Raw genomic sequence first — 24,274 nt, forward strand, 5'->3', positions numbered from 1 at the left:
GGCCAATCTAAGGACAGAAAGGCCCTGCCTGGGGCACCTGGGTGGCTCAGTGGTTGAGTGTCTGCCTTTGGCTCAGCGCGTGATCCCAGGTTCCTGGGATCAAGTCCTGCATTGGGCTACCTGCAGGGAACCTGCTTCTCCCTCTGCCTATGGCTCTGCCTCTCTCTGTGTGTCTCTCATGAATAAATAAAGTCTTAAAAAAAAAAAAAAAAGAAAAAGAAAGAAAAAGAAGTGCCCTAGCTTGTCCCTCCACTGAAGACGCCAATGGGTGGTCCTAGGAGAGGCTGCCCAAGAGGCTATGGGCAAAATCTGAAATGGATAAGTATCAGGTGTGGATCCAGGGGTGGTAACGAGTGGGCCGTGGGTCAAATTCAAATGTGGGCTCAGCTTCCTGCCTATGTGCACTGTCTAGGGGCCATCAAACCTTCAAAGAAACTTGAGTCATCTGTGTCCATTAACTGTCCCCTTGATTCTTCAACCCCCTTGCTTTCTTCTTCAAGGTATATGGGGTCATTAAGGAAATCTGCATTCTCTTCCTCCACTCCAGCACTCTGAAACCAGGACCTCACATTCTACCCACACCCCAGCTCCTTTAAGACGTTCCCTGGATCAGAAAGAGACCCCATGATATGTTCTAAAAGAGCTTCTTTTGGAAGCTCAACTTCCAAAAGTGGTGTGATGCTTCTAAAAGAAATGGGCTTTATGCTTGTGGCCGGGTCACCCATGGGCTCCCTTCTGGCCACATCTCCAACCTCCCCAAACACCCCACTCACCCCCGCAGCACCCCACCACACAGCCTCCGCTGTGCTTCCCAGCAAGTCTTACCTGGTCCGACACCCACTTTGATTATGTCCGCTCCAGAAAGAATAAGCTCTTCCACCATCTCCCCTGTTACCACGTTCCCTGCCTGAGACAGAAAGAACACAGCCCATGGTCACAAACTATTCCCGGTAATACAAAGATGAGTGAGTGAGGGGCCACGCACCTGGACACATGGTCAAACACATCCTGAAGCCATCAGGAGGCCTGGGGGGGCAAAAGTGGGGTGGGCAATGGACTGCATCTAGATTCACTGAATCTAGGTCTGAATTCTAGATCAAATCTGAAGCTGGTGGGTCAAGATACTTCCCTGGTTTCCTGCTCTACTGACTAGGAACACAGAATGTGACACCTGAGACCACATTTGGGGGAGCTGACAGCAGGAGAAGGTATGCCAGGTGTCTAATTGTCGTACTACAAAAGACCAGAGACTTGCTGGGGCAGAGCTTCTGAACATGTCTGTGATGGACAAAATCCTACAGAGAACCCAAATACAGAAAATAAGCAACGAACCGCTTGGTCAGATGATTATCATCTCCACTGTCTGGCATAAAACGTCTCAGGGACTCTAATACCCCTGAAGAACTGTTAGGAACTCCAGGGGCTCAGGATTACAAACCCCAGTGATCATCACACGACAGAAGTGCCTGGGTGTCCACCCCAGGGTTGGTGGTTCCCACCTGGACACCAAAGGACACATGAGCCTTTAGGGAACAACAGCACCGAAGCTTGCTCTGATTTCAGAACACGAGGCTGTGGCCCTAAGAACAAACACGGAAGCCAGAATGTGGCAGAGGCTGACAACTGAAAGGATGCATCTGATTTGAAGCTTAGACAAGCTGCAGGAGCCAAGGAGCATGAAAATAGACCTTTTTATTATGACTCATTGCCCTGTGGATTCTTCAGCTGGTCCATGGGGTACCTCGTAAGATGCCTGACTGAATTCTCACAACGGTACGAAGTCTAAATTTGGGAAATGCATCCTTTTTTTTTTTTTTCTTGCATTGAAGCCCCAGTGTCCTTTCATTGAGTTCATTCCTGGGCTTGGTGAGGATGGGTCTTGGGTGGGTATTTTCCTATTTTAACTTGACAAAGTGACTTTTAACTCTATATGAAAGTATCTTAAAAAGATTGATGAGGACGGCTCAAAGCTACTCTAATTCAACAGCCAATGGAAAATGGAAACATGCTAGACAGTTTAGGAAAAGGACCAGTTTATTGAGAATATCATGCATGATGAGAGCAGCATCACATGCTGATGAAGAGGAGAACAAGGTTTCAACAGAGCTGGGGAAAAGGATCTTCAGAAACAAGATATAAATTCTCATTCAGGGGCACCTGGGTGGCTCAGTGGTTGAACATCTGCCTTCGGCTCAGGGCCAGGGTCCTGGGAATGATTCCCACATCGGGGTCCCTGTGGGGAACCTGCTTCTCCTTCTGCCTATGTCTCTGCCTCTCTCTGTGTGTCTCTCATGAATAAACAAAGAAAATCGTTTAAAAAATAAAAATAAAGAAATAAATTCTCATTCATACTTTTCCCCAAAACTAGCTTCACGCGGATTCAAGAGTTAAATGAAAGGTTGTGCTCTCACTGAGGAATCACTGAATTCTCTCTCTGAAACTAATGATATGCTATATTAAAGCTTAAAAATTGTATTAAATTTAAATAAATAAAAATAAATAACAAAAGTTGTGCCTCCCCCCATATTTAGACTACCCTGAAGATTTGTAATTACCATAAAAGTGGAAAAAAAGATGTGTACACACACACACACACACACACACTCATACAATCAACAAAAGTCAGAGAAAACGTGGCAGAGAAAAATCCTGCAATTATGACAAAGGTTACTAATATAAAAGCTCTCCCAAATCTGCAAAAGAAATGTTAACACCTCAGATTAACTGCCAAAGGATGTGAACAAACTAAAAATAGAATTAAAGTAGACAATGAACACAGGGAAAGTGTTCACCCTCACTAATCATCACATTTAAAATCAGAGATCAAAAAAATAAAATAAAATAAAATAAAATAAAATAAAATAAAATAAAATAAAATAAAATAAAATAAAATAAAATCAGAGATCACTGAGGTAGTACTTTTCACTTAAATTATCAAGGACTACAATCACTTAATACCAAAGAGGAAGAAGACACTATTTTTCTCTGCCCGTGCAAGGTCTCCTGTAGTACAAGTTTTCCTAGAAAGCAATTTGTCCATACAGAGCAAATGCAAAAATACGCATATTCTCTCATCTAGTAAGTGTACTTCCAGGATCCTCTCCAGAGGGAATAATCGTAGCTGAGCTCAAAGATTTAACTACAAGAATGTATATTCTTTCTAACAGCACAAAACTGCAAATGTATTACCCAAAATGGTAATGTTCAACAATCTGATGTTTTTCAGCTACATGAGGTTTTTAAGATTGGACTGCTTAATCGCTTTCAGTATCATGTTAGGGAAAGGAGAAGAAAACAATAAGATGGGCAGCCTGGGTGGCTCAGCGGTTTAGTGCTGCCTTTGGCCCAGGGCATGATCCTGGAGTCCCAGGATCGAGTCCCATGTCGGGCTCCCTGCATGGAGCCTGCTTCTCCCTCCGCCTGTGTCCCTGCCTCTCTCTCTCTCTCTCTCTCTCTCATGAATAAATAAATAAAATCTTAAAAAAAAAAAAAAAGAAAACAGCAGGATCTCAATTTTGTTAAAAACAACAATGATGTGGGACACCTGAGTGGCTCAGCAGTTAAGCATCTGCCTTCAGCTCAGGGCGTGATCCCGGGGTCCAGGGATCGAGTCCCACACTGGGTTCCCTGCATGGAGCCTGCTTCTCCTTCTGCCTGTGTCTCTGCTTCTCTCTCTGTGTCTCTCAGGAACAAATAAATAAAATTAAAAAAAAAATTTTTAAATAAATAAAGTAAAAACAACAATGAAAAAAAAAAACCCCAAGTATATGTCTATGTGAAAACATACACCAAGAAGCTAACAAATTATGTATAAATGAAAGAATTACACAACTTTTACTTAATTTTCTTCTTTAAAATTTTCTGGATTTTACAGTAGGAACTTCATTACTTTTTATTTTTTTAAAGATTTATTTATTTGAGAGAGAGAGAGAGCGAGTGAGAGAGCACAAGCGGGAGGGGGAGAGGGAGAGGGAGAAAGAATCCCAAACAGATTCCTGACTGAGCATGGAGCCCGATGCCAAGACTCGATCCCAGGACCCTGACGTCATGACCTGAACCAAAACCAAGAGTTGGATGCTTAACCGACTGGGCCACCCAGGTGCCCCAGGAACTACATGACTTTTATAACTAAACTCATGGCTGAGTTTTGAGTTTTATTTTGTTTTAGCACAAGGACCAACATAAACTTTGTAGCCGAGAAAGAATAGGAACCTGAGAAACAAGACTCCAAGCTCTCAATTCTTCCTCGCTGATGATCTTACTAAAGAAGAAAGCCTTTTTTAAATTTTAAAAATAAAATAAAAATCAATTCTAAAAATGAAAATACATACATACATACACATATACATACATGATTCAGAGGAAGTTACTCTGAGCTCCCCACATAGCACCCTGTTCTGGTGCTGCCAACAAATCATTTTGTTCTAAAGGGCCTACACTTTATTCAAGATAAATGAATCCGAGTCAGTTCGTGATGGATGTATCAGGGCCAACCACGTAGATTCAAAGTAAGTTTAAAAGCAAGAGGAAGGGCAGCCCCGGTGGCTCAGCGGTTTAGCGCTGCCTTTGGCCCGGGGTGTGATCCTGGAGACCCGGGATCGAGTCCCACATCGGGCTCCCTGCATGGAGCCTGCTTCTCCCTCTGCCTGTGCCTCTGCCTTTCTCTCTCTCTCTCTCTCTCTCTCTCTCTCTCTCTGTGTCTCTCATGAATAAATAAAATCTTTCAAAAAAAAAAAAAAAGCAGGAGGAAGGTGACCCTGTCCTGGTGGCCGGAGGCTTGCACAGGTGTCCACGTCCCCCCTCGGCCACCTGTGTGGCTCTTTAACTGGGGTTGAAAGGCAGTCACTGCAGAGAAGCTGCTGTATGGAAAAACCCAGAGTGACCAAGAAACACTTCCAGCATGATGACAACTCAACAAGAATGCTGAAGAAAAAGGCAGGATGGGTGAGTTTCCATTTGTAGGAGCAAAAGAGCGGCCTCATCAAAGGGGAAGCCAGAGGAAGGCAAAACTAGGGAGGGGAAGAGAAAGGCAAAAATCAAACATGAGAAGGACAGCAGGACATGATCAGGCCCAGGCCTGGCCCCAGGCCCCGCCCAGGAAGCAGTGCCTGGGGCGATTTGGGGTGCTGTGAGGGTGATGCTGGGGTATGGAGCCAGCCAGGGCGATTAGGGAGGATCCAGCCTATCTGGGCCTGAAACACCTCCTGTGTGGCGCAGATAGCACGGCCAGAACGTGGCGCACCTGTAGTACATGCTCATTGCCCAGGCATTTGTGACAAAGCACAAGCTCTGGACTCTCCAAGGAGGTGGGTCCCAAGGAACCATACCCCCACCCCGACACTTCTCTAGCTCCTATGCTCTGCTGGCAACCACTGCCCCTCCAAAGTCAAGGAGAAGAGTGGAGGCCCAGGGAAAAGAATATAAAAAGCAACACGACTAAAGGGGTCCTCTGGGCCAAAACCAAAACCAAGACCATTTTGCCCCAATTTTTCCAGCTTTCCTTTAGACCCAGACATCTAAGTCACAGTTAAGTTCAGAAAGACCTGGGGTCTACTGGCAGATCTTCACGTACCAGGCAACTAGGAAAGAACCCTGCGTCTCCATTTCTCCTGTTATGACCTGGGACCAGCCACACCCACTCGTGTTGTCACGATAAGGTTTACAAAGAAAGTTCTATTCAATTCCTAGTACAGAGCCCAGCTCTCAGTTTTGTGCTCAGTGAAATGTTAGGTCCCTCCACTTTAGAAGAATGGTTTCTATAATATTGCTCTTCTGCTCCCCCTCCTTTTTTTTTTTTTTTTTTTGACTTCATTGTGGTCAAATACAAGGAACATAAAACTTACTGTTTTTAGCGATTTTTAAGCAGACAATGCTGTGCAGTCACCACCACCATCCGTCTCTAAAACTTTGCAACATCCCTAACTGAAATTCAGTACCTATTACACAGTAACTTCTCTACCCACCTTTTATTGGCTCTGCTGAGGACCCCTAACAAGAAAAATCCTTTCTATAGGATGATATAAGGCAGAGGCTGGCAAACAGCAACAGGTTGCATCTGGCCTGTGGAGCAGTTTGCCAACTCCTGACATACAGTGCTGATATGCTGTTGCTAGTACCTTCTCCTAGGCACACAGAAATGTCCCTACACCTGCCTGTGGAAGCAGGAAGTAAGAGAAGCTATCAAGGTAATGCCCATCTTTTATGGTGCATTAAACTAAGTTTACTACGGAACTCCCAAAGATAAACATCACCTGGATCTGAGGCCCTTCATAGCTTCTGCCAAGTTCCAGTTCACACTAGTTCCAGAAAGAGGGTAAAATCAGGAAATCCAGGCAACTCAGCCTAAAGGGCGCTGTCCGGCTAACCACTCCCTTGGACTTCAGCGAGGCTGGCTCCACACTCCACAGGTGAGGCTGCCCACCTGCAAGCAATTCTACAGAGTGTCCACCTCCTTGGGAAGAGGGATAGAGCAGGAGAAGGTGGCCCCTGTGGCTCTGAAACGTGTCTGATCCTGAGTGCAGGTGACTGAGCCACTGGCCACGCACAGAAATGCTGAGGCTGTGCCCATGGCTACCTGAGGACCAGTCCACACTGGTTAAGGTGGCATTTCCCAGGGGCGTGGAGCTGGGCCTCTAGTCTACTCTGAACGGTTGGGGTGTTACAGACCTACTTCCCCAGGACCAAGTCACAAAGAGCCACTAGCACAAAACAGTTTCTCAGACGCTGTATAGGGACGTCTATGTCCCAACAAGTTGGCACGGCTGCCGGCTGCAGTGCGGTATAACTGGAAGATCACAGGCCCTGGGGGCAGGTGATCTGGCTCCGAACCCCAAGCCCACTTATTGGTGGTGCGATTCTCAGAAAGTTCCCTGAGCTCCCTAAAATGAGTTTCGCGTCAATCAAAGTAGGTGCTACCAGCCGTGCTCAAAGATTTGAGATCATTAGAAGTGCCTCACCCATGCTAGTGCCTTTTCCTACAGTAACAGGTTATTCTTCTTCCTCTCTGAAAGCCACCAGGCAAATGGCTCTAGGATCTACTACACTGTCCTACCAGCCAGCAGGACCCTTTTCTGCCAAAGTTTCCTAAAACTCGCTGCTTCTTCCCTCCTTGCATGTGGCAAAGTGTGCCTTGGGTGAAAGGCAAGGAAATGGGGTGTGCACGGGAATCCAGGGAACAACCAGATCTTACTCCTGCCGTAGACGCCCGGAACCTCCAGACTCAACCAAGACCATTTCTTTTCTTTTCTTTCTTTCTTTTTTAATATTTTATTTATTTATTTGACAGAGAGAGAGCAAGAGAGCACAAGCAGGAGGAGTGGAAGGCAGAGGGAGAGGGAGAAGCAGGCTCCCCACTAAATAGGGAGCCGCACTAGGGGCTCCATCCCAGGACCCTGGGGTCATGACCTGAGCCAAAGGCAGATGCTTAACTGACTGAGCCACCCAGGTGCCCCAACCAAGACCATTTGTGAGCACCCCTCTCCTTCACTGTCCTGGAGCGATCATGATGACACTCAGCATCCATATTATATATCTTTTGGTTCCAAAACATTGGACAAATGGTAATGCATCCATAAGCCATAAGAGAAATTACACTTCCCCAAACCAAGGGTTTTAAGAATACTGAAGGTTTCCAAAATGAATCCCAGATTTCAGGGGTCAGTGCAAGCAAAGAACGCCTCGGGAATAACGTACTTAGCTCGCCAGAGTCCCCGTTCACTGCTGGGGAAACCAACAGAACAATGAAAACACATCCCAGAGCCAACCAGCAGATGCTAAAGAGGCACTTGCTGGTGGCGGCTGCCCAGAGGGCCGTGGGAACTCTGCGCCAATCTCTCCCTCCCAACCTCATCCCCATGGCAACTCCCAGGGTCTGCATTGGTGACAACGCTCTTTCCCCCATACTACCAGCCTACCTCCCTCCTGCACTGCCCCGCTCCCTGGTCTGCATCCCTGAGGGGTGAAACGCCACTGAGTTCTCTGGGTTCCACAACGGGCAACTTGCCTCAGCTCTCCGCAGGGCCAGCTGTGAGCTGAAACTCACAGGCAAGTGTTGGGAGTATATGATAGAAAGTTCTGGAACTCTCACTGATTTCTGCAATCACGTATTCTTTTGAGAGAAGGAGTACCTGTTTTCTCCAACTTCTTAAAACAAAAATGAATACTCTCCCATCCCATTTTCCATTCTTCTTCTCCATCAGCCCTTCCATCTCTCATCAGTGCTTCGGGCATCTGTCCTCAACGGTACGCACAACCAACAGACAATTGTTTGTGAAAACTGCGCTGTGCACACATCACACCATCTGATCCCCGTGCCTCCCCGACCCACCAAATTCTCCAGCCATTATTATCATCCTTGACCCCCTTTTCATAGGTGAGGGAAATGAGGTTATGTGACTTGCTCAGTGTGACTGGGATCATGTGGTCACACACCAACTTCAGAGGCACTAACTTAGCGATTCTAACGGTGTCACAACCAGCGACAAAGTAGAACAAGGGGAAGGGACAGGTGGGGGCAGGTGGGCAACAGTATTAAAGACTTGTTCCTGGGGCACCTGAGTGGCGCAGTTGGTTGGGCATCTGACTCTTGATTTGGTCTCAGGTCATCACCTCAAGGTCGTGGGATGCAGCCCCGAGTTGGGTTCCGAGCTCAGCAGGGAGTCTGCTTGACATTCGCCCTCTCTCTCTCCCCCTACTCACACTCTCTAAATAAATAAACATATACATACATACATAAAATTTTTTTTAAAAGTCTTAAAAAAAATAAAGATTTGTTCTAGGAACAATGGAATACCTACTACATAGCTTACCTAAAGTGTGGCTGCATCTCAATATGCTACTGGTCAAAACATGACAGGAGAACACAGCAGGGTTACCACTTATAAAAGGTCCAAAAGCAGGCACGGTTAAATACCGTTAAGAAGGCATGAGCAGTGGTGAAACCAAAGACACCGAGAGGATAAAAAATGATGGCTAAAGTCAAGGTGGGGCTTTGTCTTTTGTGGGAATAGGAGCTTCTGAGTGTAGGGGCACTGGAAAGTGCTATCTTTTAAATACCCATGTTCCAAGCACTTGTCTGTACGTATGCTCTATTTCACAATTTAATGCAAGAATTACCAGAGGAAAAAAAGGGGAACCACTGAATGGCCTTACTAAACCCATGTCATTTCTGATTCCTAACCCTTCAGAATGAACCCTTATACCCCCTAAATGCCAGTGGAGGTAAAATACAACTTCTAAGTTTATCAGTAGTCACTTCTATCCCCAGCACAATTAACACATGAGGTGAACTAGAAAGATCTGGAAGATCTAGACCATATTAACTCAGATAAGGAGACCCACCAACAGCAATCCTGGGCCTGCTTTATCTCCTTCTCTCCACAAGGAATAAATAAAGGAGTCCTCTCCTGGTCAACACAACATTTTTCATGCTCTTTCTAGTGCCACTCAGTGTTTCACAGAATTTATGTTCAATACCAAATACTGGTTAGGGGTACCAGGTCCCAGCGAAGGGCCTGGGCGGGGGCTTCTGCTCTTCTGGGAGTCCAGCTCTCTGTTCCTTCCCGCGTGAGAAAAAGTTACAGGTGACTGGGGGCAGAAGAGCCTCCGGATGCTAGGTGCTAGATATGCACCGCCTGGCTTCAAATCCTCGATTCGCTGTTCGGTATTGATATGACCTTGTGAACACTCCAAAGTGTAAGACCAGATTAGACTCAAGATTCCTCATCTGTGATAAATTCAGGAAAATTCCTGTTCTTTAGAGAAACACTATGTGGAAGAGAAAGAACAGATGTGAACCTCCTGAAGCCTGGGGGTACTCAAAAAGCAGTATTACTGTTATCAAAAACTACAATGACATAGGACACCTGGGTGGCTCAGTCGGTCAGGCATCTATCTGCCTTCGGCTCAGGTCATGATCTCAGGGTCCTGGGATTGAGCCCCAGGTGGCCCCCTGCTCAGTGAAGAGTCCACTTCTCCCTCTCCCTTTATCCCTCCCCCAGTTAGTGCATTCTCTCTCCCTCTGTCAAATAAATAAATAAAATCTTTTTTAAAATGACACTGCAGCGGGCAGCCCCGGTGGCCCAGCGGTTTAGCCCCGCTTTCATCCTGGGGTGTGATCCTGGAGACCCGGGATTGAGTCCCATGTCGGGCTCCCTGCATGGAGCCTGCTTCTCCCTCTGCCTGTGTCTCTGCCTCTCCCTCCCTCTCTCCTCTCTGTGTATTCTCATGAATAAATAAATAGTTTAAAAAAAAATGACACTGCAGCACTACTCTGGAGGATAAAAGGATTTTTTTGATCTCCCACCCGATTTCTCATACCATACAGCTGGTTGACCTTGGGACAACTCTTAATCCTTTCTTCTCATAGGACTGAAAAGCATAAAAATACTTATCTTAAAAATCCTTGTGAATCCTTAACGAAAGATTTAACTCCACTAATAAAAGGAATTCCTGTGTCCCAACTTCCTTGTGATGATGAAATTCAAGGAGAAAAAAAATGCAAAATTATCAAAAGCGGAGACACAGGTTAATTATCTAGTGGACGGTCCATAATTGTCACATTAACTAAGACCAGTAGAGAGACATATAATAACAATGCAGACTTTCTGAAAACCCACATTTAACCCAAGAGCTTCTAGTCCCTTTGTCTGTAAGTCCGCCTTTCCTGGCAACAGCAAATAAACTTTCTGACCAGTGAAGGTGTTCGTAATTAGGAAGATACACAAAAGGCAGGCAAAATCAAGAATAAAGGTCTTGACAAAACAATACTCCACAGCTGATTTGCAAATAATAGTGGGCCACTTGGACTCCTGTTCACATGGGGTATTTCACCTGTTACAAGACAGTTTTCTACTGGCAAGTTAGGAGAGGGCTACAGATGACCCCAAATGGTTACACTCAAACCCAACTGCGCTATTTTCATTTTTTTAAACATAAACTCTTTAGTAAGGGGTGACATAGACCTTTGTTCAAAGGTATCCCATGCTAAGAAACATCTGATGCTGGTGGGTAGATATAAAAAGCCAACACCCTGTGATGCTCATCTGGACTTTAGTTTTTATGGAGAGCCAGTCCGCATACTTTCATAGCCTCTGCCTCTTCTTTTTGTAATGATTCGCAACTCATCTCAGTAAGAAGCTCCCCCAACACGCTGAACAGCCCTCTTTCTGCTTTCCCCCCACCTAGAGGGTGTTCCACTATACCTACCATGATGGTATGTTCTGGAAATTTGGCACGCACCAGCTTCACGAACTCCACAAAATGTTCTGAGTACCCGTTGGCCACATCCAGGCAAATAAACTTGACCTGCGGCACCGCTTCCAAGATGCCACTCATCTTTTCCAGATCGCTCTTCCCACTGCCCGAACTCACGGCTACGTGCTGTACCAAAATAAACCAAGAGGCACCAGATGTGAGGAGGGAGTAGCATCCAAAAGTCAGACCCTGCCTCCACCCATTCTGCTGTTCTGAGAGTGCAGTGAGTCTCTGAGGTCTATGTGGACCAAATAATACACCTGCAGTGGGTCCGCTCAAGAAACACACAACAGCGGAGGTAAAAAGGAGATCCACTCTCGGCCACAGAATCTGGCCAGTGATCAGATGTTTAATTATTCAGGAAACCTAGTCCTTGGCTTTTCCTCAATTTCCTCGAGCTGTGTGGAACTCTGAACCATGGAGCTGCTGGTTCGAATTCTGCTCTTCTTGGAAAAGATGGGAGACAGAAGAATGAGGGGCAGCCAGTTGACACAAGCTTCCTCCCACCAGAGCTGTGGGTCACCCGAGCAGCTCACGTGGGGACCAGGAGGGAGTGGAGGATGTTTCAAACTCCTCTGATAAAACTCCTTTCTATCTGTGTTTTTGCTCTCAATACAATACGGTGACAACATGCAAATCATAACCTACACAAAAAAACTGCAACACTCAGGGCTCCTATCAAAAGGGCAAAATGTCCAAAAGGTCCAAGAACGGACGAGCCTAAAATGATCTTTCCCAGCTGCACCTGTCTGTGTTTACATCTGAAGCCACCACAGCCCCCTCAGCAATACCCTCTTCCCCAACCACCACAGCACCAAGGCTCTCCAACCCGCCCCTCGGCTTCTGTGAAAATCTGCACTTTGGAAGATTTGTTTTTAGTAATTTATGCCTTAGTGTAACTAAATCTTGGGGTTGTGCTCAGGGTCACCATCTCACCTCTTATAAGAATATATTTTAGGGGCATCTGAGTGGCTCAGTAGTTGAGCGTCTGCCTTTGGCTCAGGTTGTGATCCCGGGGTCCTGGGATCGAGTCCCACATCGGGCTCCCCACAGGAAGCCTGCTTCTCCCTCTGCCTGTGTCTGTCTCTCTCTCTGTGTCTCTCATGAATAAATAAATAAAATCTTAAATTAAAAAAAAAAAGAATATTTGTATTTTATGTCACTTCTCTAAGCCAGGAGCCACAAGTTGGGGGGACATATCTGAATATCCTTTGTGATGCCCCTAAAATTGCAACAATGTATTGACAACACAGATGCTGAATGTAAACAGCCTGGTAACTTGATACATGTTTATTCCAGTTTTCTGTGTTTACACCAGTTTTCACGCCTCCCGCTGCCAGTCTGCCCAGTGCTGGCCCAATCCATCCCTCCCACTAGAGCTTTGTCACCTTTCCTATTTTCCCTCCCTTTTCTGTTAAAGTTTGGCAAGTGGAACTCAAGGTTGGTTCATTTCTCTCAATGTTACCAAGTTTTTGACATTTTCCTCTTTTTAATTAGCCTTTAATTTGGTCAGAGGCAGAGCAGTAAGTCAAATGATCGCGCGCGGTAATGAAGGACAAGGTTCTAATTAACAACACATTGCCAAAAGCTCCCGTACAGCAGTCAGAGGTATGGCCCGCTCCCCTCCCCTGCAAAAAATCATCACTCTCCAAGCTTCTTACGGGAAGGAAAAAAGGTGAAGCAATTAATATTCATTCAAACATGATATGGAAAAAATGCAGGACTTGGTACTGAGCCAGAATTACTGTATCTCCAAAACCACCTTCTCACTAATCAAAATGTACATTCGGCACAGCCAAGGAGACAAAGGGGCCAGTAAAACCTCAAAAGCAGTATAATATGAAGTCACTTTCCAGACACAATCTGATCACAGAGGAGAGCGTCTCCAACGCAAAGAAAACCTCTCTGGTGGCGCTGGCTCAGAACCACGCAAATGTGCCAGGTGGCAAGTCAGGTGTGCTGCATAATAAAAGTTTTTGTTATTTTCAAACTGCCTTTTTTTTTTTTTTTTTTAGTAACAGCTTTAGTGAACTATCAGTACATTCCACAAAATCCACCCATTTAGAGTGCACAATTCGGTAGCTTTCGGTCTATTCTGCATTGTGCAACCTCCACCACAATTTTAAAACATTTGTCACTCCCACACACTTTGGCCTGTACCCTCAAACTCCCACCCTCCCCAGCCTTAGCCAATCTCTCATCTCCTTTGTCTCTGTAGGTTGGCCTATTTTTTGACATTTCACATAAGCAGAAACATTTTCATGTCTGGCTTTGTCACCGAGCAAAAATGTCTTCAAGTTGTAGCATGAATCAGAGGACTTTACCCCTTTTTACAGTTGAGTAGTATTCCATTCTGTGGACATACCAGATTTTCTTTATTCATTCATCAGTTCATGAACACTTGGGTTGTTTCTACCTTTCTGCCTTTATAATAATGCCATTTGTGTACAAGTTTCTGTGTGGACACGTATTTTTCTGTCTGTGAGGTCTACACCTAGAAATGGTATTGCTGGGTTTGCAAATGGTAACTCTGCTGTCTGACTTTCTGAGTAACTGCCAAACTGAGCTCTAAAGCAGCTGCACTATTTTACATTCCCACCAGCAATGCGGAAGGGCTCCAACTTCTTCACATCCACGCCAACACTCATTAGTATCTGTCTTTTTGATTACAGCCAACCTAGTGGACATATTGCTTATTCGACTCCAAAACAACTTGTTATAATTGGATGTTTTTCCTCCATCAAAGGCCTGCTCAGACCAAAATGCACCCCTTGCAGGAAACACAGGTCTTCCACAGGCCCTCATGACATAACACAAAATTTTTCAAGGGAAAAAAAAAAACAGATATTCCTGTTAGAGAAATCTTAATATTTTCAACATAGGATCCTGCACAAGTTTTCTTGGCAAGTCCCTGGCAACGATGAAGGGCAGAGGCCCACTACTGACTTTCCACAGATCTCTCTAGGGACTCTGCATGGCCATCTGCTGCCAATTCAAATCCTTTGGACTATCCTGAAGTCTTTCTCCCCTCCTGCAAGAGATGTGATTTATAACTGGGGTGTAGTCCTACCTGCAGACATTCTGGGTGATGAGCAGCAAAGAGCTTCCAGTCATCCAGGGTATAGTGCTTATGAACTGCTGTAAACATGGAGTGCTAGGAGAGAAAACAGCACTGTTAGGACAAGAAGTCAAGTGACTTGACTTGACTCCGCTCTACTTCCTCTAATGTGCCGAGGTAACCCGACAACACAAAAGAATGGGGTGTTCCTGCCAGTTCACGCTTAATTTGCTTTAAATATGCTGAAAGCCAAAAAACAGAAGAAGGTGTAGCCGGTAAAATCACACAACCGTGGTTTCCATTCTAATCTGATCAGACGACACTGCATTCAGGACTCAGGAGGATCTGCCAAGAGGCCAGGGAGGGAAAGGACGGGTTCCCAGAGCCCTGTCCTGGCCCACCGCCTGAGTCAGGCCCAGGCCAGCAGACAGCAGGTGCCCGGCCCCTAAGAGTGCTCGAGGGCCATCTGCTCCTTAGCCAGCCCAGAAGGACCTCGACTTATACCTGAAAGCTTTCCTTTGGGTTCAAGTCTGAACAGATCTTGCTAAAAGCTAAACCCAACACGTAGTTGCTATTCTTCATGGAGGGAATGCTACGAATTTTAATCCCAAATCTAGGACTACCAACCCAGTCCAACATCCACACTTTGCACAAGCACTTTGTGTACCATTTCATTTCCTTTCCTTCTCAGGGCAACTTCGCAGGGTGATGCTAGCTTTGTGTACACAAATGGAGCTTAACAATTTAACAATTGCTTGGCTAAAGAGGAGCAAAGGCCAAGAGCAAACTCAAATCTGACTAGAGAGCTCAGGTTCCATCCCCTCTCCTAACTTCTCTGGGTCGATTTCCCCATCTACACTTTCCCATTCTAAAATTCCATAACGTGGAGCACCTGGGTGGCTCAGTGGTTGAGCATCTTGCCTTGGGCTCAGGTCATGATCCCGGGGTCCTGGGACTGAGTCCCACATCGGGCTCCCTGCATGGAGCCTGCTTCTCCCTCTGCCTGTGTCTCTGCCTCTCTCTGTGTGTCTCTCATGAATAAATAAAATCTTTTTTTAAAAAAATTAAAATTCCATGACTTTATTAACTCACACTAACTCAGTGGATCCTAGAAACAGGAAACTCATAGTACCTGTGCATGGTTTCAAAGGACACCATTTTACTATATTTTCAACGTACATGGTCTCAAATGACAGGGAGTCTTTCCTGTGAAAATGGGCAGGGCACAGCAAGCTCTCCATGATTCATGGACTAATACACCCATATGTGAACCAATATACTTCCTTATTGTTCCCTGATCCCACCCACTTTTACCCTAATACATAATTCATTTGTAGCAATGGCTGTATCAATGAGCAGAGCAAGCACGAGACAAGGAGAAAAAAAAAAACAGATTTCTTCAGCGATTAATGTATTCGCCTCCAGGCCAAAGTTTTGTGGGTCCTGTGGGCTGAAAGAGAATACTACTAATCATGGACTCAGATGGACCACCCACTATTCCATTTTTTGAATTCATAATCTGTTTGAAAATCTTCCTTCTAATCACTGGCTAATAATGAATCCTAGTACCTCCTGAGGTTTGAGTCGCTGCCCAGTGAGAAGCTCTTCCAACTAATTGGATTTCTCTTTCTACTTGGCAGGCCATCATTGATGGAAAAAGACACACAAGCTCTGTGCACATCAGAAGCAAACATTTCACATCAAGGATGAATAAGGTGCACTGTGTCTCAGACACAGCCGCGTGGGACAAAGGTCCCACCCACAAAGGGCTTTTCCTTCATTTCTCCCAATGCCAGGACACCGGCTACTCCCTTTATAGGAAATGAGATGGGTAATTGGCTAGAAGGGACCTAGAGCTTCTCCTGTTGTTACCTGTCAGTGTGAATTGGGAGGCAAATCACTTACTCTAGAATCAGTCTGGGCTTGAATCTTGGCTCTGTCTCTAACTCAAGAGTTCAACTGACCTTTCCTCCCCCTCTCTCTGCCTCAGTTCTGTTAAAGGAACCCGCCCAGAGGGGCTATGATAATATTACACACAGTATATCTACTATTTGGCACATGAGGGCTCAATAAATGTTTTGTACATAATTGTGTAATAAATGTTACTGAACAGACTGCAGAGGAAGCAGTTCTGCATTTGTTTCAAAGGCAACGTTGCTCTTCTAGACTATGACACTAGTCTAACGTTATAGTATTTCTGGTTTCTAAAACTACCGTGAGTGTTTTCAAGGAAGAAATGGTTGCAGGTCTAGACCTGCATTCATTGAATTCAAAGTCCAGACTCCATCCATCTTCTGACTGCAAAGGTAGGGAAAGAAGTGCCTCCAGCAACCATCGGACTCAGAGCCTAATAGCTTGGCCACAGTGGATGATCCCAAATGTCTCAATCTGCTCCTCTTCTTTGTGTCTGAACAAGTCCAGGCTGGGCTCCTGACAACCTCTCCAGGGCAAGCAGCTGAGGGAAGAGTACCCACCATCCTACCTGTGACATCACCACTGCCATCTCAAATGTCCCCACGGTGTCCATGTTGGCCACAATGATGGGAATCCCTGAGTAGGTCTGCTTTGAGTTTCGAAATGTGAAGGTACGCTCAAGGTCCACCTGTTGGCAAAAAAGAAAGAGAAGTGCTATACTCTTTAAGTGGTTTGTGATGGATTTCTAGAGTGTGGAGCAAGGAAAGAACAAAAAGGGAGTGTATGCCCCTGGGTCTCTTAGGGGCTGAGCCAGGTGTTCCAAAGACAGGAGAGCTCCCGAGGAGACCAGGTAACAGGTTGTCATCCGGGGACAAAGCTGAACCGGCCTCTTGAAGATCCTCAAGTTGTCAGTACAAGGCACTGGATGTCTTGCCATCAAACCAAACCTCCTAATGGGAAGCCTTCCTCCTTCAGCAGCCCCTCCCAACCCACTACCATCCCTAGCCTGATCCAGCCTGGCTTTCAATACCCACATACATACTACCTTACCCCACTTCCAAGCCCAAGAGGGACCATTCCCCTTCTGGAAAAATTTATTCCACCCTTCCCCTGCCAAGCATGGTTCTCCCTCTCATTCTTACTGTTAGAGAGAACCAGACCCTCCAAAATCACCTCGCAGTGAGCAGCAAACCATAAAATACCTTAACCTGTCAACCTTCTCCCCTGCTTTGTGATTCTTAGCATCTTTTTTTTTATTTTAATTTTAATTTTTTTCAATTTTTTTCCATTGGAGTTCAATTTGCCAGCATATAGCATAATACCCAGTGCTCATCCCATCAATGCCCCCCTCAGTGCCTGTCACCTACCCCATTCCCGCCCCCCCACCTCCTCCCTTCCCACTATGCCTGGTTCGTTTCCGAATTAGGAGTCTCTCATATTCTATCACCCTCACTGATATTTCCCACTCATTTTCTCTCCTTTCCCCTTTATTCCCTTTCACTATTTTTTATATTCCCCAAATGAATGAGACCATATAATGTTTGTCCTTCTCTGATGGACTTATTTCACTCAGCATAATACCCTCCTTCAAAGAGCTGAGAGGAAGTCCTTGCAACCAGATAGTCTATGCCTATCAACACTTGCTCTTTTGACCTGCAAATGTTGGAGGGAGGGCCCTCTGATTCCATTGTAACTTCAACTTCAGGACATCTGTGACCAAGCCAGCTATCAGGAATCCAGAACAAGAGCTAAACCATGATGGTGGGCTCTGCAAAAGCTGTGTGCTCTGGAAGAGGTAGCAGAGCTAGCAGAGTCAGAACCACTTGTTTCACCCAGGCAGAACTGAGGCCTGCATGCTTACAGATCCATTCTGCACCCCTTCCTGACCTCCTCTTACCATCCGAAGTCCACATCCCACCCCGCCCCTGACACGGGCTTCACGGCCCAGGTTGGCTTCTGGCTGGGTTCAGCCAATGAAGAAAATAGGCAGGAAACTAAGGATAGTGTAGGACCAGGGAGGGGGGGGGGCCTGTATGGAGTCAAGGTAGGTCCCCCCAGAACCCCTCTACTTTGGCCTGCACAGTCTTGGGGCCAGCTTTCACAGAGTGATCCCAGTACCTGGACTCCAGTAACATTACCACTTCCCCTTTGGAAGTGGTCTTTCACTGCTGTCAATCTCTGGGGTGCCCCAATACCTCATCTGGCCTGTCACCTGAGTTCGGATATCTCGTATTCAATTCCCTGGTTTACATATTTAGCACTGTTTGTTCCCTTGGCTGGACCCTGACAGACAAGACCAGCCTGGAAGCGGGTGCCTCCCCAAGGAGAAGTGGCAAGAGACACACAGGTATGAATCTTCAGCTTCTGAAACAATTTCCACCTACATTAATCCTGGCTTCATGAGTACATCAGCAATCATCATTTCCTTCCATCTAGATCCTTCTCAGATCCCTTTTCATTTGAAACACCTTTCACTTTGCAATTAACAGGTCAAAAAACACCAAGGGACATCTCGGGCCATATAGCCTTCCCACGCATCTTGCTTGTTCTCTATACAACTCCATGTCCAGAAGGCTGCCTGGGTGAATGATGTCATAGGTATGTCTGCTCTGGCCTTAAGCAGCAGCAAAGATGAGGGGAAATGAGATGCTCTCACTGCATGAGCAGGTGGGGCAGCTCATTCGCTTCTCTACTTCCTTCATTATGATTCTTGGCTCTACTTCAGTGAAGCAAAGTTAGATTTGAATCCCGAAAGATAACTGAAGGAGTCTATTAGTTGCAACTTTCTGTGCTGCTAAGGGCACTCTAACATTCTGGCTTTGCAAGCTCAAAATAACCAGAATTCCTAGCTCTCAAATTACTCATACTCCTCCCAAGATGCATGGGGAGGGCTGCTACACTCTGCACCCAGCTGAGCTCATGATGGGTTTTTCTTGGCACCCCAAAACCCTATCAGAGCTCTTCATGGAAAAAGGTCAGCCTTGACAGCGAACTCCCGCCCTTATTTCTATTCTTCATATGGTAGATTCCACACAATCCTTAATTCTAAGAATGAGAAATAAAATTATCTTCTCCAAGTAAGGATAAACTATTGGGACTACGTAAAAATAAAGAGCTTCTGCACAGCAAAGAAAACAATCAACAAAAGCAACCCACAGAATGGGAGAAAATATTTGCAAATAATGTATCTGATAAAGGCTCGGTATCTCCATCAGTATATATATATAACCATATATAAAGAACTTATACAACTCAACACCCCCAAAATGAACAATCCAATTAAAAATGGGCAGAGCACCTGAATAGACATTTTCCAAAGACGACACTCGAATGACCAAGAGACCCAGGAAAAGATACTCAAAATCACTCATTATCAGGAAAAATCAAATGAAACCACAATGAGATACTACCTCATTCCCGTCAGACAGGCTAAAATAAAAAACACAGGAAACAACAGATGTTGGCAAGGATGTAGAGAAAAAGGAACCCTCCTGCACTGCTGGTGGGAAGGCAAACTGGTATAGCCACTCTGGAAAATAATAAGGAAGTTCCTCAAAAACTTAAAAATAGAACTGCTCTATGATCCAGCAATTGCACTACTGGGTATTTATCTCCCAAAATACAAAAACATTAATTCAAAGGGATACATGCATCCCTATGTTTATAGCAGAATTATTCACAATAGACAAATTATGGAAACAGCCCAATTGTCCATCGATTGATGAATGGACAGAGAAGATGTGGTGTATATAAACAATGGGATATCATTCAGCTATAAAAAAGAATGAAATCTTGCCATTTGCAACGACATGGGTGGAGGTAGAGAGTATAATGCTAAGTGAAATAATCAGAGAAAGAGAAATGCCAATTGATTTCACTCATGTGGAATTTAAGAAACAAATGAACAAAGAAAAATGGTTGGGGGTGCACACCAAGAAACAGAGTCTTTTTTTTTAATAAAAAAATAATATATTTTTAATTTATTTTAATAAATAAAATCTTTTTAAAGATTTTATTTATTCATGAGAGACAGAAAGAGAGAGGCAGAGACACAGGCAGAGGGAGAAGCAGGCTCCATGCAGGGAGCCTGACGTGGGACTCGATCCCAGGCCTCCAGGATCACACCCTGGGCTGAAGGCGACGCTAAACCCCTGAGCCACCCAAGGTGCCCCAAGAAACAGAGTCTTAACTCTAAAGAACACATGGAGGGTTCCCAGAGGGAGGGGATGGGGGATGGGTGAAACAGGTGACGGAGAGTTAGGAGGGCACTTGCTGTGATTAAGCATTAGAAGCGTATGGAATTGTTGAATTACTATAGTGTACACCTGAAACTAATATTACATTGTATTTTAACTATACTGGAATTAAATTTTTTAAATAAAAATCAATTTTAAAAAATTTGTAATTATCTTCCCCAATCTTATCCACACAGACAAAAAGACACATACATGTGCGCGCACAGACACACACACACACACACACACACACACAAAATACACCACTTGTTCACTGAGAGAGACAGTTTAAATACTCCAGCCTCCCAGGACAAAAACTTGGCATTTAATCTGCCACAGCTGGTCAATGCACCAAATATAGCACCTCCAAGTCCCCACTCTGCTAAGCTTGATTTGCAAGGGAACATAAAGGAATAAACTACCCCTCCCCCACCTCAAAAGTACATGTTTCTGCTGCTCTTTTAACTCACCTTCTCACTAAAGTTAGCCCTACAGGGGCGCCTGGATGGCTCAGTGGTTGAGCATCTGCCTTTGGCTCAGGTCGTGATTCCAGGGTCCTGGGATCGAGTCCCACATCGGGCTCCCCGCAGGGAGCCTGCTTCTCCCTCTGCCTGTGTCTCTGCCTCTCTCGGTGTCTCTCGAGAATGAATGAATGAATGAATGAATGAATGAAGTCCTACAGCCCAACATTTGGGAGCCAAAAACACAAATGGAAACCCACCCATCACATTTCTAAGTACCTCAACGTTACGCTCGAGCTAACGGGCTTCTACATAAGCATAAGCCTTCTTTCTATGTTGTGTTCTATTCTCCCATCTTGGCAAACACAATTTCATTAATGACCGAGAAAGCACCAGGACACGATGATATGGAGAACCAGACCCTGGCCTCTGGTCCACATCCTCTTCTCATCCCACCCAAATCTTTATGTGCACACACAGACACCCCCGTCTGCACACCAAGCTCCATACACACACACATTCGTTCCCACACACAGATGGTGCATGGCCACTCTCTGAGGTTGGAGGGGAGTACACCAGCAGCATGACAGGTCCAGCAAAACACACCCTGGAAAGGAGCCCTCACAAGCTTCGGAATTAGCCTGAAGTCTTCTGGGCAAGGAAATCCAGGATCCCGAGTACCTACAACGTGCCCTAGAGGATAAGCTGGGCCTTCTAGTCCCTGTCCAGTGAAGAGGGTACAGGGGAGCAGAAGTGCGGTGTGAGTACTGATGCAAGCAATTCTCTTATTAAATACGTTATCATCTGTCTCACCTGTAAATGGTAAGTCTATAGGGATAATCCCTCTTATCTTCATAGTCCTAGGGGCTCAAAGTGGGGAATAAATTAATGTCTGACCAAGGGTTAAGAATGGTATTGTATTTCGGGGCAATGGTTGGTGGGGTCCCAGCCTAGCTTTCTGGACATGTTCTGTCCCCCGCAGGCTTCATCACCAGTTGCCAGGATCTGGACAAGCTTGCGCAGCTGTGCATTACCAGAGAGCCACAGGGTTCCACAAATGGAAAAGACTCCAGCGGCTAGCCCAGCGCATCTGTGTGCACATCAGAACCACTGTAGGAAGATTTCCAAAACACACATGCTCATGCCGCTCCAAACTCAGTAAGCGAGAAGCTTTGTGTTGGGAGACAATATGTGTATTTTGGAGTGTCTCCCTAGGTGATTCTGAAGCATTCATTAAGAACAATGCTACTCAAACCCTCTAATTCTACAGAGCAAAATTGCTAGAGGCTGCTATGGTTTGAAACGTGTCTTCCAAAAAGATGCTGAAATGCCAACCGGCAGTACCTGTGAACCGTTAAGAGTCTTTGCTGATGATCAAGGTAAGATGAGGTCAGTCAGGTAGGGTGCATCCCAGCATGACTGGTGTTCTCAAAATGGGACAATGTGGACCCAGACACACAGAAAGGGAGAACATGTCATAAAGATGAAGGCAGATATGGAATGATGCATCTACAAGGCAAGGTACATCAAAGGCTGTGGGTAAACAACCAGAGGGTTGGAGAGAGCAATGTAACAGATTCGCTTTCACAGCTCTCAGAAGGATCCAGCCTCTGGACACTTTGATCTGGGGCTCCGAGCCTCCTGGACTGGGAGACAATAAATTTCTATTGTGTAAGCCACATAGTTTGTGGTACTTTGTTACAGCAGCCCCATGAAACTAACACAGAGCCAAGGTACTAAAATAGCACAGATGTTGGAAAAAAACAAAACAAAAAAAAAACCCAGGTCAGCTTGCTGGCAGCCGGATATTCTCTCCACTGCCACGCTCTGATGCTCTGATCCCTTGTGGGCCAACCTGCCGTGGACCCCTAAGGCTCAGTCAGACTTCCCTGGATCCGGTCTGCCTCTCCCTAGACCGCTGGTGGAAAAAAACCACTCGTGAGTTTTAAAAAGACTGAATTCTCATTGCGTCCTGTCTTCTCTGTCCTCGGACAAGTGGCCAATTTTCTGCTACAAATGTCTTCATTGTCTGACTTCCACAGATATGGCTGTGTTAATAAGTTGTTTTGTTTTGTCTTGTTTTTAAATCTTACCCTAGGTTAAGGGCTCACGTCGAACATCAGACCCAGGAATGGGTTCTGAAGAAGAGTGAACGGGTCAGGGAGTCAAGGAATGACTTGACCAACGCCAGTGTATCAGATAAAGACAAAGTTCTTGGTTCAATCAACAAACATGTGACTTCTTTTGAAAGGATTACCCAAATGCCCCCAAGCAGCCCTGTGGGACTTTATTCTTGTGTACCAGGGGCTTGTTGCACAAGTTGAGAGATGACCTCCAGTCCTGTCTGGTACAATCAAAGCAAGGCCACCTGGCCCACCTTCCCCTGTACCCTTTGCCTCTGGGAGCTGACCTCAAATTCATTTTATATGACACTTGCAGAAATGCCCCTACAGGAGTCTAAGTGGCAAACCACTCTGCCTTTCTCTCCATTTCCTGTCTGCTGCCTGATGATCCATCAGCAGATGCAGCTCTCAGCAAAACTGTTGCAGTGATAAATCTTGTCAAGAGTCAAAACTCCCTTCCCAGCCAGATCTGCTCTTACAGGGTATGTTTTCTGTCTCCCAGCTCCACTCTGCTCTGCTCTCCAGTGAGGCTCAAAGACTTGTCATTCTACCGTTAAAGTGGTGCAGCGGTTTGGCGCCTGCCTTTGGCCCAGGGTGCGATCCTGGAGACCCGGGATCGAATCCCACATCGGGCTCCCAGTGCATGGAGCCTGCTTCTCCCTCGGCCTATGTCTCTGCCTCTCTCTCTCTCTGTGACTATCATAAATAAATAAAAATTGAAAAAAAAATATTTAAGTTTCAACTTTGCATGCTGGTATCACCTCTGTCAGGGGGCATGCACCTCAGACTTCGATCGGATCCCACAATAAAAAGCTTTTATCATTTTCCTGTAAGAACTTCCAGGCATCCACAAGCAAACTGAGAAAACATTGAGAAGGGAATAGAAGCCTACTTAGATCGAGGGCTAAGGAGATCCCTCAAACATCACTAAAGCAGGCAGATTATGGGACGCCACCAGCCAGGCACACACACCATCGGGGGAATGAACTGGAAAGGCAATTCCAGTTGACTCTGGTTTCCAGGCACAGAGCTGGCAAAGTCCCACTAAAATGGAAATATGAAAACATCTCTCAAGGGCACAGAGTTCTCACTGCAATGTGTATGTGGAGATTGCAAAGGTGCCACTGGAAGCTGGGACATTGTTTCAATCAGCCCAAAGCATGAAACCAAATGATGCATGACCTCATACTATTCTCTGGAAAAAGAATACTTTCTTCTATCACATAAATT

At 45.6% G+C, this 24,274-nt stretch overlaps 1 protein-coding gene and 1 long non-coding RNA gene across 2 annotated transcripts in view; one reads left to right on the top strand and one right to left on the bottom strand.

Moving 5' to 3' along the window:
• Positions 1-24,274, bottom strand: part of GMPR (guanosine monophosphate reductase) — a 47,113-nt gene that overhangs the window by 21,108 nt on the left and 1,731 nt on the right. Inside the window, exons 2-5 of the mRNA XM_072814249.1 lie at positions 16,794-16,913; positions 14,324-14,407; positions 11,206-11,379; positions 826-907 (exon numbers count right to left, since the gene is read on the bottom strand). Coding sequence (XP_072670350.1) covers positions 826-907; positions 11,206-11,379; positions 14,324-14,407; positions 16,794-16,913 — 460 coding nt within the window. The remainder of the gene's footprint in view (positions 1-825; positions 908-11,205; positions 11,380-14,323; positions 14,408-16,793; positions 16,914-24,274) is intronic.
• On the top strand, positions 22,711-23,817 carry LOC140626452 (uncharacterized). The gene is made up of 2 exons (XR_012025598.1): positions 22,711-22,859; positions 23,020-23,817. It is a non-coding gene; the product is annotated as an uncharacterized lncRNA (long non-coding RNA).

Source organism: Canis lupus, chromosome 37 (assembly GCF_048164855.1).
Source record: "Canis lupus baileyi chromosome 37, mCanLup2.hap1, whole genome shotgun sequence".
In the NCBI taxonomy this organism is placed as follows: domain Eukaryota; kingdom Metazoa; phylum Chordata; class Mammalia; order Carnivora; family Canidae; genus Canis; species Canis lupus.